The sequence below is a fragment of the Bison bison genome, unplaced genomic scaffold, assembly GCF_000754665.1.
Source record: "Bison bison bison isolate TAMUID 2011002044 unplaced genomic scaffold, Bison_UMD1.0 scf7180017864384, whole genome shotgun sequence".
Taxonomy (NCBI): domain Eukaryota; kingdom Metazoa; phylum Chordata; class Mammalia; order Artiodactyla; family Bovidae; genus Bison; species Bison bison.
The window spans coordinates 16,148,688-16,163,953 of NW_011494956.1; the positions used below are offsets into that span (position 1 = coordinate 16,148,688).

Sequence of the window (15,266 nt, forward strand, 5' to 3'; positions counted from 1 at the left end):
CAGCTTCAGCACAGCCTTTCCAATGAATATTCAGGACTGATTTCCTTTAGGATGAACTGATTGGATCTCCTTGCAGTCCAAGGGACTCTTAAGGGTCTTCTCCAACACCACAGTTCAAAAGCATCAATTCTTCAGCACTTAGCTTTCTTTATAGTTCAACTCTCACATCCATACACAACTACTGGAAAAACCATGGCTTTGACTAGATGGACCTTTGTTGACAAAGTAATGTCTCTGCTTTTTAATATGCTGTCTAGGTTGATCATAACTTTTCTTCAAAGGAGCAAGCATCTTTTAATTTCATGGCTGCAGACACCATCTGCAGGGATTTTGGAACCCAAGAAAATAAAGTCTTTCACTGTTTCCATTGTTTCCCCATCTATTTCCCATGAAGTGATGGGACCAGATGCCATGATCTTAGTTTTCTGAATGTTAAGCTGTAAGCCAACTTTTTCACTCTCCTCTTTCACTTTCATCAAGAGGCTCTTTAGTTCTTCTTCGCTTTCTGCCATAAGGGTGGTGTCACCTGCATATCTAAGGTTATTGATATTTTTCCCAGCGATCTTGATTCCAGCTTGTGCTTCATCCAGCCCAGCGTTTCTCATGATGTACTCTGCATATAAGTTAAATAAGCAGGGTGACAACATACAGCCTTGACCTACTCCTTTCCCAATTTGGAATCAGTCTGATGTTCCATGTCCAGTTCTACCTGTTGCTTGCTGACCTGTATACAGATTTCTCAGGAGGCAGGTCAGGTGGTCTGGTATTCCCATCTCTTTCAGAATTTTCCACAGTTTGTTGTGATCCACAGAGTCAAAGGCTTTGGCATAGTCAATAAAGCAGATGTTTTTCTGGAACTCTCTCGCTTTTTCTATGATCCAACAGATGTTGGCAATTTAATGTCTGGTTCCTCTGCCTTTTCTAAATCCAGCATCTTGAACATCTGGAAGTTCATGGTTCATGTACTGTTGAAGCCTGGCTTGGAGAATTTTGAGCATTACTTTGCTAGTGTGTGAGATGACTGCAATTGTGTGGTAATTTGAACATTCCTTGGCATTGCCTGTCTTTAGTATCGGAATGAAAACTGACCTTTTCCAGTCCTGTGGCCACTGCTGAGTTTTCCAAATTTGCTGGCATATTGGGCACAACACTTTCATAGCATCATCTTTTAGGATTTGAAACAGCTCAAATTTCCATCACCCCCACTAGCTTTGTTCATAGTGATGCTTCCTACGGCCCACTTGACTTCACATTCCGGGATGTCTGGCTCTAGGTCAGTGATCACACCATCGTGATTATCTGGGTCATGAAGATCTTTTTTGTATAGTTTGTCTGTGTATTCTTGCCACCTCTTAATATCTTCTGCTTCTGTTAGGTCCATACCATTTCTGTCCTTTATTGAGCCCATCTTTGCATGAAATGTTCCCTTGATATCTCTATTTTTCTTGAAGAGATCTCTAGTCTTTTACATTCGATTGTTTTCCTTTATTTCTTTGCATTGATCGCTAAGAAAGGCTTTTGTATCTCTCCTTGCTATTCTTTGGAATTCTGCATTCAAATAGATATATCTTTCCTTTTCTCCTTTGCCTTTAGCTTGTCTTCTTTTCTCAGCTATTTGTAAGGCCTCCTCAGACAACCATTTTGCCTTCCTGCATTTCTTTTTCTTGTGGATGATCTTGATCACTGCCTCTTGTACAATGTCATGAACCTCCATCCATAGTTCTCCAGGCACTCTATCAGAATCCCTTGAATCTATTTGGCACTTCTACTGTATAATTGTTAGGGATATGATTTAGGTTATACCTGCGTCATCTAGTGGTTTTCCTTACTTTCTTCAATGTAAGTCTGAATTTGGCAATAAGGAGTTCATGATCTGAGCCACAGTCAGCTCATAGTCTTGTTTTTGCTGGCTATATAGAGCTTCTCCATCTTTGGCTGCAAAGAATATAATCAATCTGATTTTCGTATTGACCATCTGGTGATGTCCATGTGTAGTCTTCTCTTGTGTTGCTGGAAGAGGGTGTTTACTATGACGAGTGCATTCTCTTGGCAAAACTCTATTAGCCTTTGACCTACTTCATTTTGTACTCCAAAGGCAAATTTGCCTGTTACTCCAAGTATCTCTTGACTTCCTACTTTTGTATTCAAGTCCTCTATAATGAAAAGAACCTTTTCTTTGGGTGTTAGTTCTAGAAGGTCTTGTAAGTCTTCAACCGTTCAATTTTAACTTCTTCAGCATTCCTGGTTGGGGCATAGACTTGGATTAGTGTGATATTGAATGGTTTGCCTTGGAAACAAACAGAGATCATTCTGTTGTTTTTGAGATTGCATCCAAGTACTGTATTTTGGACTCTTTTGTTGACTATGATGGCTACTGTTTCTTCTAAGGGATTTTTGCCCACAGTAGTAGATATAATGGTCATATTAGTTAAATTTCACCCAATCCAGTCTATTTTAGTTCACTGATTCCTAAAATGTCAATATTCACTCTTGCCATGTCCTGTTTGAGCACTTCCAATTTGCCTTGATTCATGGACCTAACATTCCAGGTTCCTATGAAATAGTGTTCTTTAATGCATTGGACTTTACTTCCATCACCAGTCACATCCACAACTGGGCGTTGTTTTCAATTTGGCTCCGTCTCTTCCTTCTTTCTGGTTATTTCTCCACTGATCTCTCATAGCATATTGGGCACCTACCGACCTGGGGAGTTCATCTTTCAGTGTCCTATCAGCCTTTTCATGCTGTTCATGGGGTTCTCAAGGCAAGAATACTGAAGTGGTTTGCCATTCCCTTTTCCAGTGGACCACGTTTTGTCAGAATTCTCCACCATGACCCATCCATCTTGGGTGGCCCCACACAGCATGGGTCATAGCTTCACTGAGTTAGACAAGGCTGTGGTCCATGTGATCAGTTTGGTTAGTTTTCTGTGACTGTGGTTTTCATTCTGTCTGCCCTCTGATGGATAATGACAAGAGGCTTATGGAAGCTTCCTGATGGGAGAGACTTACTGATGGGGAAACTGGGTCTTGTTCTGATGGGCAGGGCTGTGTTCAGTAAATCTTTAATACAATTTTCTGTTGATGGGGGGCGGGGGGCTGTGTTCCCTCCATGTTGTTTGACCTGAGGCCAAACTACGGTGGAGGTAATGAAGTTAATGGTGACCTCCTTCAAAAGGTCCCATGTATGCACTCAGTGCCCCCGACCCTGCAGCAGGCCACTGTCGACCCTCATATCCTACTACCCAAACTGCAGTAGGACCTAATAACAGAGGCCTGAAGTTAGGATCATTAATCTATAAACTCTGACTTCTTCCCTTCCTTGGTTTTTGTATGGAAAGTCATACTTCATAGAATATGTTTTCATCCTTAACACTGGTCCTGTGGAGTAGGCAAGGCAGGCGATTTTACTTTGTTTTTATAAAGAAGATGAAAGAAGTCCAGAAAGTTTAAGTGATCAGCCTTACTGTGTGATATTCATTTATTAAAAAAATCTAAGTCCAAACAACAAATTGCTTCTCCACTGACATTCCATCTTTGATCGATTGGGAATGACTGCCTATGTGGAAAAGTCTGTGTATAAGCTTTGTAGGAAGAAGAGCTATGATTGATGAATGATGTCTGTGATGGCCATAGAAATAGAAAGGAGAGCCATGAACCACAAATATGCTACATTAATCTGAATCTTTTCTAATTCCTGTTCAGTGCCTTTTCCCACCTAAAGGGAATCAGTCCTGAATATTCATTGGAAGGGCTGATGCTGAAGCTGAAACTCCAATACTTTGGCCACCTGATGCAAAGAACTGACTCATTGGAAAAGACCCTGATGCTGGGAAAGATTGAAAGGAGGAGGAGGAGGGGACAACAGAGGATGAGATGGTTGAATGGCATCACCAAGTCGATGGACATGAGTTTGAGCAAGCTCCGGGAGCTGGGGATGGACAGGAAAGCCTGGCGTGCTGTAGTACATGGAGTCACAAAGAATCAGACATGACTGAGCAACTGAACTGAACTGATGCTAACTCTGCAATACTTTTTCTTTAAGATCTGCAGGGAAATCACATACTATGATAAGACAGTCACACCAGTTGAGTTCATAATCTTGGTGAAACTTATAGATATGAACATTAAGTTTTTCTTACATGTCCAGCTGTTTTATATTCAGTTCATTGATATAAACTTCCACAAAAGAACTTCCAGAGATAATGAACATCAACATACACAGATAAACAAGACAGAAAAAAAAAAAAAAAAAAAAGCCCAGATTTCTTAGAACTCTGGGAAAGGATCTGGTTTCATGCTGAGAACATGGTAAAAACAGTTTATAGAAAAAATACAGGCTGGGTGAAGTGATTTAAACTTTCTTCCCTTCACAAAATGCTTTCTGCTGAAATTGCTTTTCTACAAATTCACTGAAGCCACTTGCTGGCCCTTTTATTAGACAGGAAGGATTTAGGTATTTCAACTTTCATTGACAAACCCACTTCAGGAAATGAAACCCTTATTTGATTTGTTTGAAGAGAATGAATCATAGATTTTTTTTACCTGAAAGAGCCCTTTCAAGACCATCCAGCTCAATGCCTTTAGTTTATAGATTGGGAAATTGAGTTAACAGACTTGCTCAAGGCCACGTGGTGACTCATAGCAGAGCCTAAAGCAGGGCCTTGGTCTCAGAACTTGCAATCTGGGATTCTCTCCATGACAACTGGCTTGCTGTCATCTAGCTCCAGCCTATGAATGAGCATCCCATAAATGATAAATGCCCCCAACTGACATTGCTCAGTGACTTTTAAGAGTTTCCCAGTTTCGGCCATCTGTGAATGTACCAGCAATAACCACAAAGCCTTGCTTTAGCCATGAAGGCCTTACAGAGCAGGCCAACCTTCTTGGCTAGGGCATAAGGCATTGAGGAGGGCTTCAGCTCTTGTGCCTAAGATGATGGAAGAGCTACCAGATTGAATCCCCTGAGTCTGAGAGCCAAGAAGGAAATATTTAATTATAGATTTGCATGCTACCTAATCCATAGCACATTTTTAAAAAATATGGATAATTGTGACCCCACTGAATGTATGGCTAAACAATAACAGTGTTTCCAATCCCTCCATAATGTGAAGGGTTCTAAGTCCTGCAATGAGAGAGGAGCGCTGAGTGGACTGTGAGAAGCGGTGTCTGATGTCGTCACTGGACCCTTGATGCTCAAAGGCTCTGAGACCCTGAGTTAGAGCTGCAGGCACGGCCACAATCCAAAGCTACTATGTCTGGTGTGAAGGGGCTCCTTTGTGGGGTTGGAGGAGGAGAGAACAGGTGCACAAATTGAAGTCGGACCCTTTTCCTTTCTTCTCTGAATGGCGATCCTAAAATTATACTACCTCCCAGAAGATGGACCCTGCAGAACTGAACTGATGACCCACTTTTCAATTTTATCAAGCAGCAGATACATCAATTAATGCTGCTATGCTCCAGGGTCTGGTAGTAAGGCTGAAATTAGATTTATAGATTACCTGCCTCTACACTGCGTGGGGAGTCAGACACGCTTCATTTCCCTCCCCTCCTGGCACTGCCTGCTCTGGCCGCTCCCTTTCTGCCATCTTTCCCCTCCATTTCCCTGTGCTCCTCTCTCATCTTGAGCTTTTCTCTCACTGCCTAGGCTGCATCATCATGAAAAATAACTGGCATCCAACTTGCCCCCATGTCCTGTGCCCCGCAAATGGAAACAGGCGTGTGCAGAGCAGCACAGAGTTCTGATTTTTTGCAGGCTCCTGAGAATGAATCACTTTGCTCCCCTGCATGTTCCTGGGAGAGAATCTGATCTCAGTTCCCAGGTTGTGTTGAGAGTCTCTGAGAAGCACCGACAGGTGACTTGTAGGAAATAAATGACTCCTGAATGGGTCTGGAGGCTGGTTCCAGAAAGATACTTCTTCTTCTAACATTACCACCTATTCATGTTTATTTGACTGTCTGCATGAGCAATCTGATCATGAAGGAATGCCCCCAGGGGAGCATGGTCCATGCCCCACTGTGACACAAGAGGTCTGGTGACAAGGGCAAGAGATCCGTGTACACTCAGGATGCTCCATCAATCATGCCACACCCAGCTGCTTTTGCTCTAGAAATGGTCTTTCATTCCACTACCCTCTACTCGGTGCTCACGGTGCTAGGTGCTGGGGTCATACAAAGTATATCCCCCACCCTCAAGGAGACTGTACCATGCAAAGTACATAGGCCCCATCACCCCCACCCTGCCAAACAAAAGCCACTACTGCCTATGGACCCAGACAAGCATAAAGCGTGTGCTCCCCCTGCAAAGGAAGCTTCAGGATGTACAAGTGCAGCTTCTAGACAAGTCCTCAGCTTCCTGTCCACAGGAAAGCCCCTAAACTCTACTTCTGGGCTTCAGAGCCACCATGCAACTGCTGACAGATTACCGAACAGGCCGCCCTGACTTCAGCCTCTGAATACGCAGCTCTACTGTTCTGTCAGCCTATCTGCTGTCTGGCAAATTGCTCCTTCTTCAACATTAGAGAAGTTCTATCTCCTCTTTGAAGCCATCCCTGGCTTTCTCAAAAAGGTTTCAGTTCTACTATATGTGATACCTCTGTCCTTCATGCGTGGAAACAAAAAGTCACCCGAGGGATTGGAGCCTGCCAGGCTCCTCCGTCCATGGGATTCTCCAGGCAAGAATACTGGAGTGGGTTGCCATTTCCTTCTCCAGGGGATCTTCCCAGCCCAGGAATGGAACCCAGGTCTCCTGCATTGCAGGCAGATTCTTTACCATCTGAGCCACCAGAGAAGCCCATCATCACATATGTGACACCTCTGTGCTTCATGCATAGAAACAAAAAGTACAATCCAGACAGATGATTACTGGAAGCTTCCAGCATGAAGGTTCTGGGGGGCAGGGGCATCTCTTCAGGTTGTATTCTCTATGATGGACATGGCAGGACTTCTCATCCCTTATGTGTAAGAAGACATCAGGTTAAATGTGGGGAGTGCTTCCTCTCCATGAATCTGGGTGGGCTCATCACCATGGTTGAAGGATGCTATGTGACTGCTCAGGCTAGGTTACAGAACTGATACAGCTTCTACCTTCTGTGCTCAGGATGCTTGTTCTGAGGATCCAGCTAGCTGTGAGGAAGCCAGAGATGGCCAGGTAGAGAGATGCCAGCTGATACCCAGCATCAACTATGAGACAGATGAGTAAACGAGTCTTTGGGCGATTCCAGATCTTAGCCCTTGAGCTGCCGCTGCTGACAACGCATGGAATAGAGAGCTGCCTACCCAAATTACAGACTTATGAGCAAACTAAATTGCTATTGTGCTAAGTCACTGAAGTTTGGGGTGATTTGTTCCATGGCATTAAAGTAATCTCTCTCTCATCAGTATATGCCCAGTTCCCAGCACAGGGCACGGTCAGAGCAGTCACCTGGTGAATGCTTCAGTGACTGACTCCTGGTGAATGTTCCAATGAACAGTCCTTTGATCTGCAGCCATGGCTACTGTTTGGTAGCTTTGGTGACATGCATAGCCAGCTACTTGGCATTACCCTGAAGCCCTTGCTCAGAGGCCTTGCCCCTGTGCCCTCTTGCTCCCGGGCTCCCCAGCTAAGCCTTTGGTCTGAGGCAGGCCTTGCTCCATGGCCTGTGGTTAGACAGCTTCTATCCCCCAGACATAAGCACTATGGCCACACTCATACACGCCCTCTCTGAGTAGCTCTTAGATGCCCCATAGAAATGAAAGTGCCTCTATTGTGGCTGCATTTGGGCATTCTGACAATGGTCCTTTATAGATCTCTCGGCCATAGGCCTTTGGGGCCCCCATCCCTGCTCCAGGCTGGGTGGGAGCCACAGCTCTCCATCAACCCCAGAAAAGACTTGTGGACACTTGTGATGCACTGTTCCCGTGTCCTGCCCAGAGGCACCTCCTCAGAGGCCAGGTGGCCCAGGCATCAGATAAGGGCAAGGTGTTTTATTTCTGAACTGCAAATGAAGAGAGCTGAATGGAAGGGCGGCTGTGCTGGGGAAAAGGCAGAGATGGCCACCGATGTCTGCATGAATCACGCAGGACACCATAGCAGCTGGGAGTCTCTTCAATCTCCATGATTCATACGGATGCCGATGGCCATCCTCTGTCCTCTGTTCATTCTTACTCATCGAGGCCTGGCTCTGTGCCATCCTTCTATGGAGGGATCCACATGCTCTGCTTTGTTCTTTCTTTTTAGAAACAAATCTGTTAGCCTTGCTAACACCTCCAATGCCTATTTATATTTCATCAGGGATTCCTAAGTGGCAGGTGGTCCTCACATGGACGCTTCTTCCCAGCCCACCACGCTCCCCCAGCTCCCACCAGCACCAGCATCATCTGTGTTTTTACTCTGAAGGGTAAAGGTAAGCTGAGCAGTTCTTACCCTGAGAAAAGAATCCAAAGCGCCATTCTCCATGAACTCCGTGATGATCATGACCGGCCGGCTCTTGGTGACCACACCCTCCAGGCGAATGATGTTGGGATGGTCAAACTGCCCCATGATGCTCGCCTCGCTCAGGAAGTCCCGTCACTGCTTATCTGAGTACCCAGCCTTCAGCGTCTTAATGGCCACATAGATTTCCCTCTTGCCTGGAAGTTTCAAACGCCCCTTGTACACCTCTCCAAACTCTCCTGCAAAAAGAATGCAATTATAACCCGCTTTCTCCTCATCCTGTGCTGCCATGAGGGGAGGCAGCTTACCAGGAACAATGGCGCTCCAAATGGAACAGTGATTAAAGTGGCAAAAAGAAAAGAGTGACCTCTCATTATAACTGTGACGGCTTGGCTCTTAGCAGTTCATGGCAAACACAGAAGAAATACCCAAAAACATTCTTTACCTTGGATTTTAGACAGCTTGGGTAACTGAAGTGAAATTACAGACTCTATATGGGTTTATTTTTCCTCACGTTTAGATTTTCATTTGTATCCCAGCTGAACAATTGAGATGAAATGGTCAGTTTCACTGTGGCAGAAACATAATTCATTTTTAGCAGAGCCTCGTATAAGAATGTCCAGGGGCTAGGGACATGTTCAGGTCCTCCGGCCCTCTGAATGAGATGTGTAGTGTTTATGTTCCTACATTGCCCTGAAAGTGTTTATGTCTATTGGGTCCCTAAGAAGCAGACACTGAGGAGTTAGGAAGGGAAGTTAACAGACTCTGTGCAGGATAAAGGGGAGAGGAAGCAGGATTGCTCAAGCCCCAGATTACAATGCAGGAGAGGCCCAAACTGCAATGCAGACCTGACAGTCTCATCCAACCCCATGAAGAGCTCCAGAATAAAGAGTGCCCATCCCAAAGAGACCCTACCCTAGCATCCCACTGGCTCTGTCACTGGCTGGGGTTTTGCCAGAAAGAGCTGGGCCCTGCGGGAAAGCTAAGGTAGATCCTGAAGGCACTGTGGTGGGAAGCTGGCAGCTACCTGCACTCCTGGCAGCTGAACAGAAAGTGGCTTTTTCAAGTAGACACGAGCAGCACACCTCCACGGGTTATGCAGCATTTAAACATTTGTGTAGTAAAATCACCAGGAGTAAAAACAATTCTGGTGATGCTATTTCACAGCTGCTTAAAAAATCTGTTGAATCTTGTTCACGTGCTTTCAAAAGTTATGATTTAACTTGGTTTTGTAACTTCGGTGCTGTCATGTGAAGCAGTTTAGAATCTACTTGTAAGTGCATCACAAAGATGGGTGTCAAAGGCCTGATAGGAGAAACATGTCTTTCTGCCAGGAGAAATTTCTTTGTCACTTTCAGCTTCTGGAAGACGATGATGGAGCAAACTGTGAGCAATCAGATAAATTACTGGCCGAATTACGAAAGCATGTTAACATCTGTGATTTAGATGGGACTTTTTTTGTATTTTCTGCTGCACGGATTGGAAGGAAGCTGCACGAAAGGGCTTTGGATATAAAGCTGCTTCAGAGTCAATGGGACTTTTTAAGACTCTAAGGCTGGAGTAGAGGTTGTCTTAAGCACCATTAGGAAGATTTCAATGAACTTAAGATAGACAGCATGTGTAATGCTGGTTTTGATACATGATCATACTGCTTGAGGTCAGACCAAGTCCCATTCACGTCCGCACCTTGTGCCCACTGCATTGCCTGGTATGTGGTAGGCATGCAATAGAAGTTGGGGTATCACATTTATTATTGTTTGTTTTGCTTTGCCCATACTTGGGTTATAAACTGCTGGAGGCTCTATCTCTGTCCTATCCAAAATAAGTAGAAGCACCAGTATTAACATTTTTATAAAAGACTGTTTACTGCAGCATCTCCTTTAACGTCAAACACCATATGACCATAGCCAGGGGAATGGTTAGAAAGAGAACTGCCATACTGCAGAATGCTAGGAGCTACTGAAGACTAATAGATGAATGAGATATACTGACTTCAAAAGATGTCCGCATTATATTGCTAAGTGAGACAGAAAAGAAGAGAAAGTTAAGAATGTGGCCTGTAGAATAAGCCCAGGTTGATATCTCTGTGTGTATGCCAAAAAACATTATGGAAAAAATTCATAGCAAATTTATTTTCAATTTCAAATTGTTTAAAATTTGGTTACACTGGAATGGTGGGAATAGGAATGGGGGAGTATGGATTAGTAAACTTAAATTAGTTGCTTTTCTGTTGTTTAAATTGTTACAATAAGCATTGATTTTTCAGTTTGAATTTAAAGAAAAGTATTGAATAATAACTACCTGTCATATATGTGTGTGCTTGATCAAAGTGGAAAGTGTAAAAAAATTAGAATAAGCATGAGGAGGAGGAGAAGAAAGAGAAAGTACAACTAAATAAAACCCGGTGAACAGGAGGGGAGTTCTCTTGCCCTTGGATAATCTCTGAATCCAACAATAAAAAAGTTACCTCTTCTTTTCTGGTAAAAACTCAGCTAAAGAAAAACCACAGAGTTTTCATTCCAGGAGCCCTCACACCTCATTGTTGACCTTGATACAAAAGACAGTCTCTCCGCTTCTACACACACATATGTGTGTGCTTGCATATGTGCCTATTTGTGTGTGTATATGTGTGTATGCATATGTATGTATACATATATGTGTCTATGTGTGCATATACATGTGTGTCTCTATGCATGTTTGCATATATTGTATATATGGCTGTGTCTCTATATATGTGAATGTGAAAGTTGCTCAGTCGTGTCCAACTCTTTGCAACCCCATGGACTATACAGTCCATGGAATTCTCCAGGCTAGAATACTGGAGAGGGTAGCCTTTCCCTTCTGCAGGGGATCTTCCTGAGCCAGGGATTGAACCCAGGTCTCCTGCATTGCATGCACAGATTCTTTACCAGCTGAGCCGTAAGTGAAGTCATGTGCAATTCCCCAGCAGAAGCGGAGAGACTGTCTTTTGTATCAAGGTCAACAGTGAGGTGTGAGGGCTCTTGGAATTAAAACTCTGTGGTTTTTCTTTAGCTGAGTTTTTACCAGAAAAGAAAAGGTAACCTTTTTCTTGTTGGATTCAGAGATTGTCCAAGGGCATGAGAACTCCCTTCCTGTTCACCGGGTTTTATTTAGTTGTACTTTCTCTTTCTTCTCCTCCTCCTCATGCTTATTCTAATTTTTTACACTTTCCACTTTGATCAAGGGCTTCCGAGGTAGCACTAGTGGTAAAGCCTGCTAGTGGTAAAGTCTCCTGACTTAGGAGACAAGGTTTGTATGTATATACATGGGTGCCTGTGCACAGATATATATGCAATCAATTCTCTGACACCTTGACCTAGTAGGTATTCAATAGCTATGAACTGAATGAATATATATGCATATTTAATAAGTATACTAACTGAAGAATATCAGTATTTCTTTCCTATTATTGTACTAATGACTTCTATTTTCTTTTAGTAAAAAGGCACAGTTCAGAGTGAGGGGAAAACATGCTAATATTTCTTCTTGAGGGAGATAGCACACTGATATATTTTGACCGCCTATATGCCAGGCACAGTGCTGGGCTTTTTGCGTGTCTTATCTCATTAATTCTCAAAACCCATTTATGAGTTGGGTATTATTATGCCCATTTTTCTAATAAAGAAACTGAGGCACAAGGAAAACTCGCCTCAGACCCCACAGCTGTGAGGCAGTTAGGGATGCTGTGCATAGTTCATACCTTTTCCTGTCACATCACCTCTCAGAAGGTGTATTCAGTTAGCAGTGCCACCGGGAAGAGAGCTGGGGGAAGTCCCATGCAGGGACCACTGTGCCCCAACCGTGCAGGTCCTAAGCATTCAAATGCAGTTACTGCCACAATGACGCAGTAACAAGGGAACAGCAAACACGGTGGGACTATCTTGCAGACAAACGGCATACTTACGGAAAGCGCTTGCCTGGCTTGTTAGGCAAGATTAGAATATTTAGGAATCAGAATATTTATCCATTTCTACACATCAGTCTGGGAGTTTGTATAAGCACCCTGGGTGAATTTATTGTTCCCCACAACATACACAGAAACCCCATAGTTGAGGACTTCTGTTTTATACAAGCTGTTCTCAAGGATGGCTTCCCACAGCAACTCCCCCAGAGAGCTTACAAAGCACAGGGGCCTGGATCCCACCTGCAGGAATTCTGACTAGTTGGTCTGGGTGCAGCCTGGGCATGGACATACTTAAAAGCAGCCCACAGGATCAGCTGCATAATTTGCGGGGCTTGGTGCAAAATGAAAATGCGGGACTCACTGTTCAAAATTTATTAAGAATTTTAAGACTGTGGTGGCAGAGCATTAAACTGAGCATGAGCCCTGTTGAGCATGGGGGCCCGTGCACAGGTCACAGGTCCACGAAGTCAGGCCTGGCTGCCCAGGTGGGTCTGAGGAGCAGCCAAAGTTGAGAGCCATGGGTCAAAACCACCCAAGCATATTCAAACAGATCAGGGAATTGTCAAAGGCCCTGGAGCACCTGGAATTCATCCCTACACCTTTGAATTCTTTTGAAAGCAGTGCTTGCATATAAGCTGCCTCTCACTGCACAGGGCCTGACACACAGAGTGGGCTTTGTAGCTGTGACCGGGGAGAAAGAAGAAGAGAAAGAAGGAAGACGTGGATGAAAGTGTGACATCGCAAAGTCCCATCTACATAGAACAGTGTGGGCCACGCACATTCCTTTCCTAATCGACAAATGTCATGTCGTTGTTTAACCTTTGTGGCTGACTGGTCTTCAGGTGTAGTGCTCCTAACACTTTAGCTCTAAATTATATCCTCTATAGGGGGTCTCTTCATATAGTTTTTTGAAATTATAAAGTAAAAATGTGAGAGGATTTTTCAGGCAGTGAAGTTCCTCTGTAAGAAATTAAATGGGTGGTGGTGGCTATCATTATAAATCTGTCTAAACCCATAGCATCCAGAGTGAACCTGCACTAAGGACCTTGGTGATAATGATGGATCAGTGTGGGTTTCTCACCTGTGACAAGTGGAGCACTCTGCCTGGGGGTGTTGACAATGGGAGAGACTGTGTATGCGTGGGGGCAGGAGTTATATGAGACATCGCTGTACCTTCCACTCTATTTTTCTGTGAACCTAAAACTTCTCTAAAAAAAAAAAAAAAAAAGTGTTTTTAAAAATGTGCTCTCCTGGATAGGGAGAGATGGGTTCTGTATGGTTACCACATAGCAGTGTTGTACACTCTTGGAAAATCTGCTCCATAATCACTGGAAAGCAGTGACTTAAAGGATTGTGATTCTGTAAAAACAGCTCCTTTCTGGTGTCTGACAAAGGAATGACTTCATATTCTCCAAGCCCAGAGGTTTTCAAACCACCACTGCAAAGGAAGTCACTTCATCCACAGTTCTCACTCAGACGCTGTCCTCCACCATGTAATTAAGTGGCCCCCAGAGCAGCTGGGGCAAACTCTGGCCAAAAGGAGAAACTCTGGAGAAAAAAACCTGAGTCTACACCACCTCCCCACCCCCTCATCCTGGCACCACCCCCAGACTTCAGGCAGGGTGCTTCCCTTGTTCAGCCTCAGATTTCTCAGCTCTGTTGGACAAAAAGAACTGATTAACTGTGGGGCCTTCCCAGGTGTGGGGTCTATGAGAAAGTGTATTGCAAACTCCAGACTATCGAAGATGCAGCTGGGTGGTGATTTTAAAAAGACAAACCAGGGGTGGGGAGTGGAGAATGGAAGAGAGAAGGGTTTCTGCAGCCAAGACAAGTAGGGCATCTTGCCAAGGGTGGTGAGAAGTCCCCCTGCCAGGTATCTGGGCACAGACAGTGTCTCCAGGTAAGCCCTGAGCACTGAAGTCTGTGGGTTCTGGCCCTTCTAGCACCCCCACAGGCTCGTGGGGAACTGGAGTTGATGCACCATTCTTAGTAATAAACAGAAAATAAAGGCCATCCGTCACTTACAATCTGACTGCTCTCACCTGTGGTCTTTGACCTCAGGTTCATGTACTATGTTCAGGGAACTATTCTTGGACACCTTTCCTGCCATTAGGGCCAGAACTTGAGGCTTGTGGTGCTTTGATTTGCCATGATCTGAATTCTAAACACGACTGAGCACACAGACACATCACAAGAACTCTAAAAAGCTTCCTTTCACACGAGCTCCAGATCATAGCCATCCGTCTTCCATATTTTTAGGAAAAATTATTAACCCCTAAAATCTATTTTCAACAAATTCAGTATTAGCATTATACATACATACATATATATATATACACACACACACACACACACACTATACATAAACACACACACAAACACACACACACATTATTGTTTAGCTGCTAAGTCATGTCAGACTCTTTGCGGCCCCATGGACTGTAGCCCACCAGGCTCCTCTGTCCATGGGATTTCCCAGGCAAGAACACTGGAGTGGGTTACCATTTCCTTCTCCAGGGGGTCTTCTGGACCCAGAGATAGAAACCACGTCTCCTGCGTTGGCAAGTGGATTCTTTACCACTGAGCCACCAGGGAAGCCTATGCATATTCACACACATAGATATACATATAATTTTAATTTTGGCCATTCTGTGTGGCTTGGGGGATCTTAGTTCCCCAATCAGGGATTGAACCTGGGTCATGGCAATAAAAGTGCTGAGTCCTAGTTACTGGATTGCCAGGGAAGTTCACAGAATTATATTTAAAATAGATACTTATAGGAAATGACTGAGTAGTGGTTATGGTTAGTTCTTTCTATGCAGCTCCTTGACTGACAGTAATGGCAGCCAACCGAATTTTGGTCTGGCTGAACTGTGATGGGCACAGGCCTTTACAGCTGACCTTGGATCCTCTCCTAGAACCAAATCTC

At 44.2% G+C, this 15,266-nt stretch overlaps 1 protein-coding gene across 1 annotated transcript in view; it reads right to left on the reverse strand.

The window, feature by feature from the left end:
- Positions 1–15,266, reverse strand: part of EPHB1 (EPH receptor B1) — a 328,791-nt gene that overhangs the window by 58,949 nt on the left and 254,576 nt on the right. Inside the window, 1 exon segment of the mRNA XM_010858306.1 lies at positions 8,404–8,651. Within this exon segment, the coding sequence (XP_010856608.1) occupies positions 8,404–8,651 (248 nt within the window).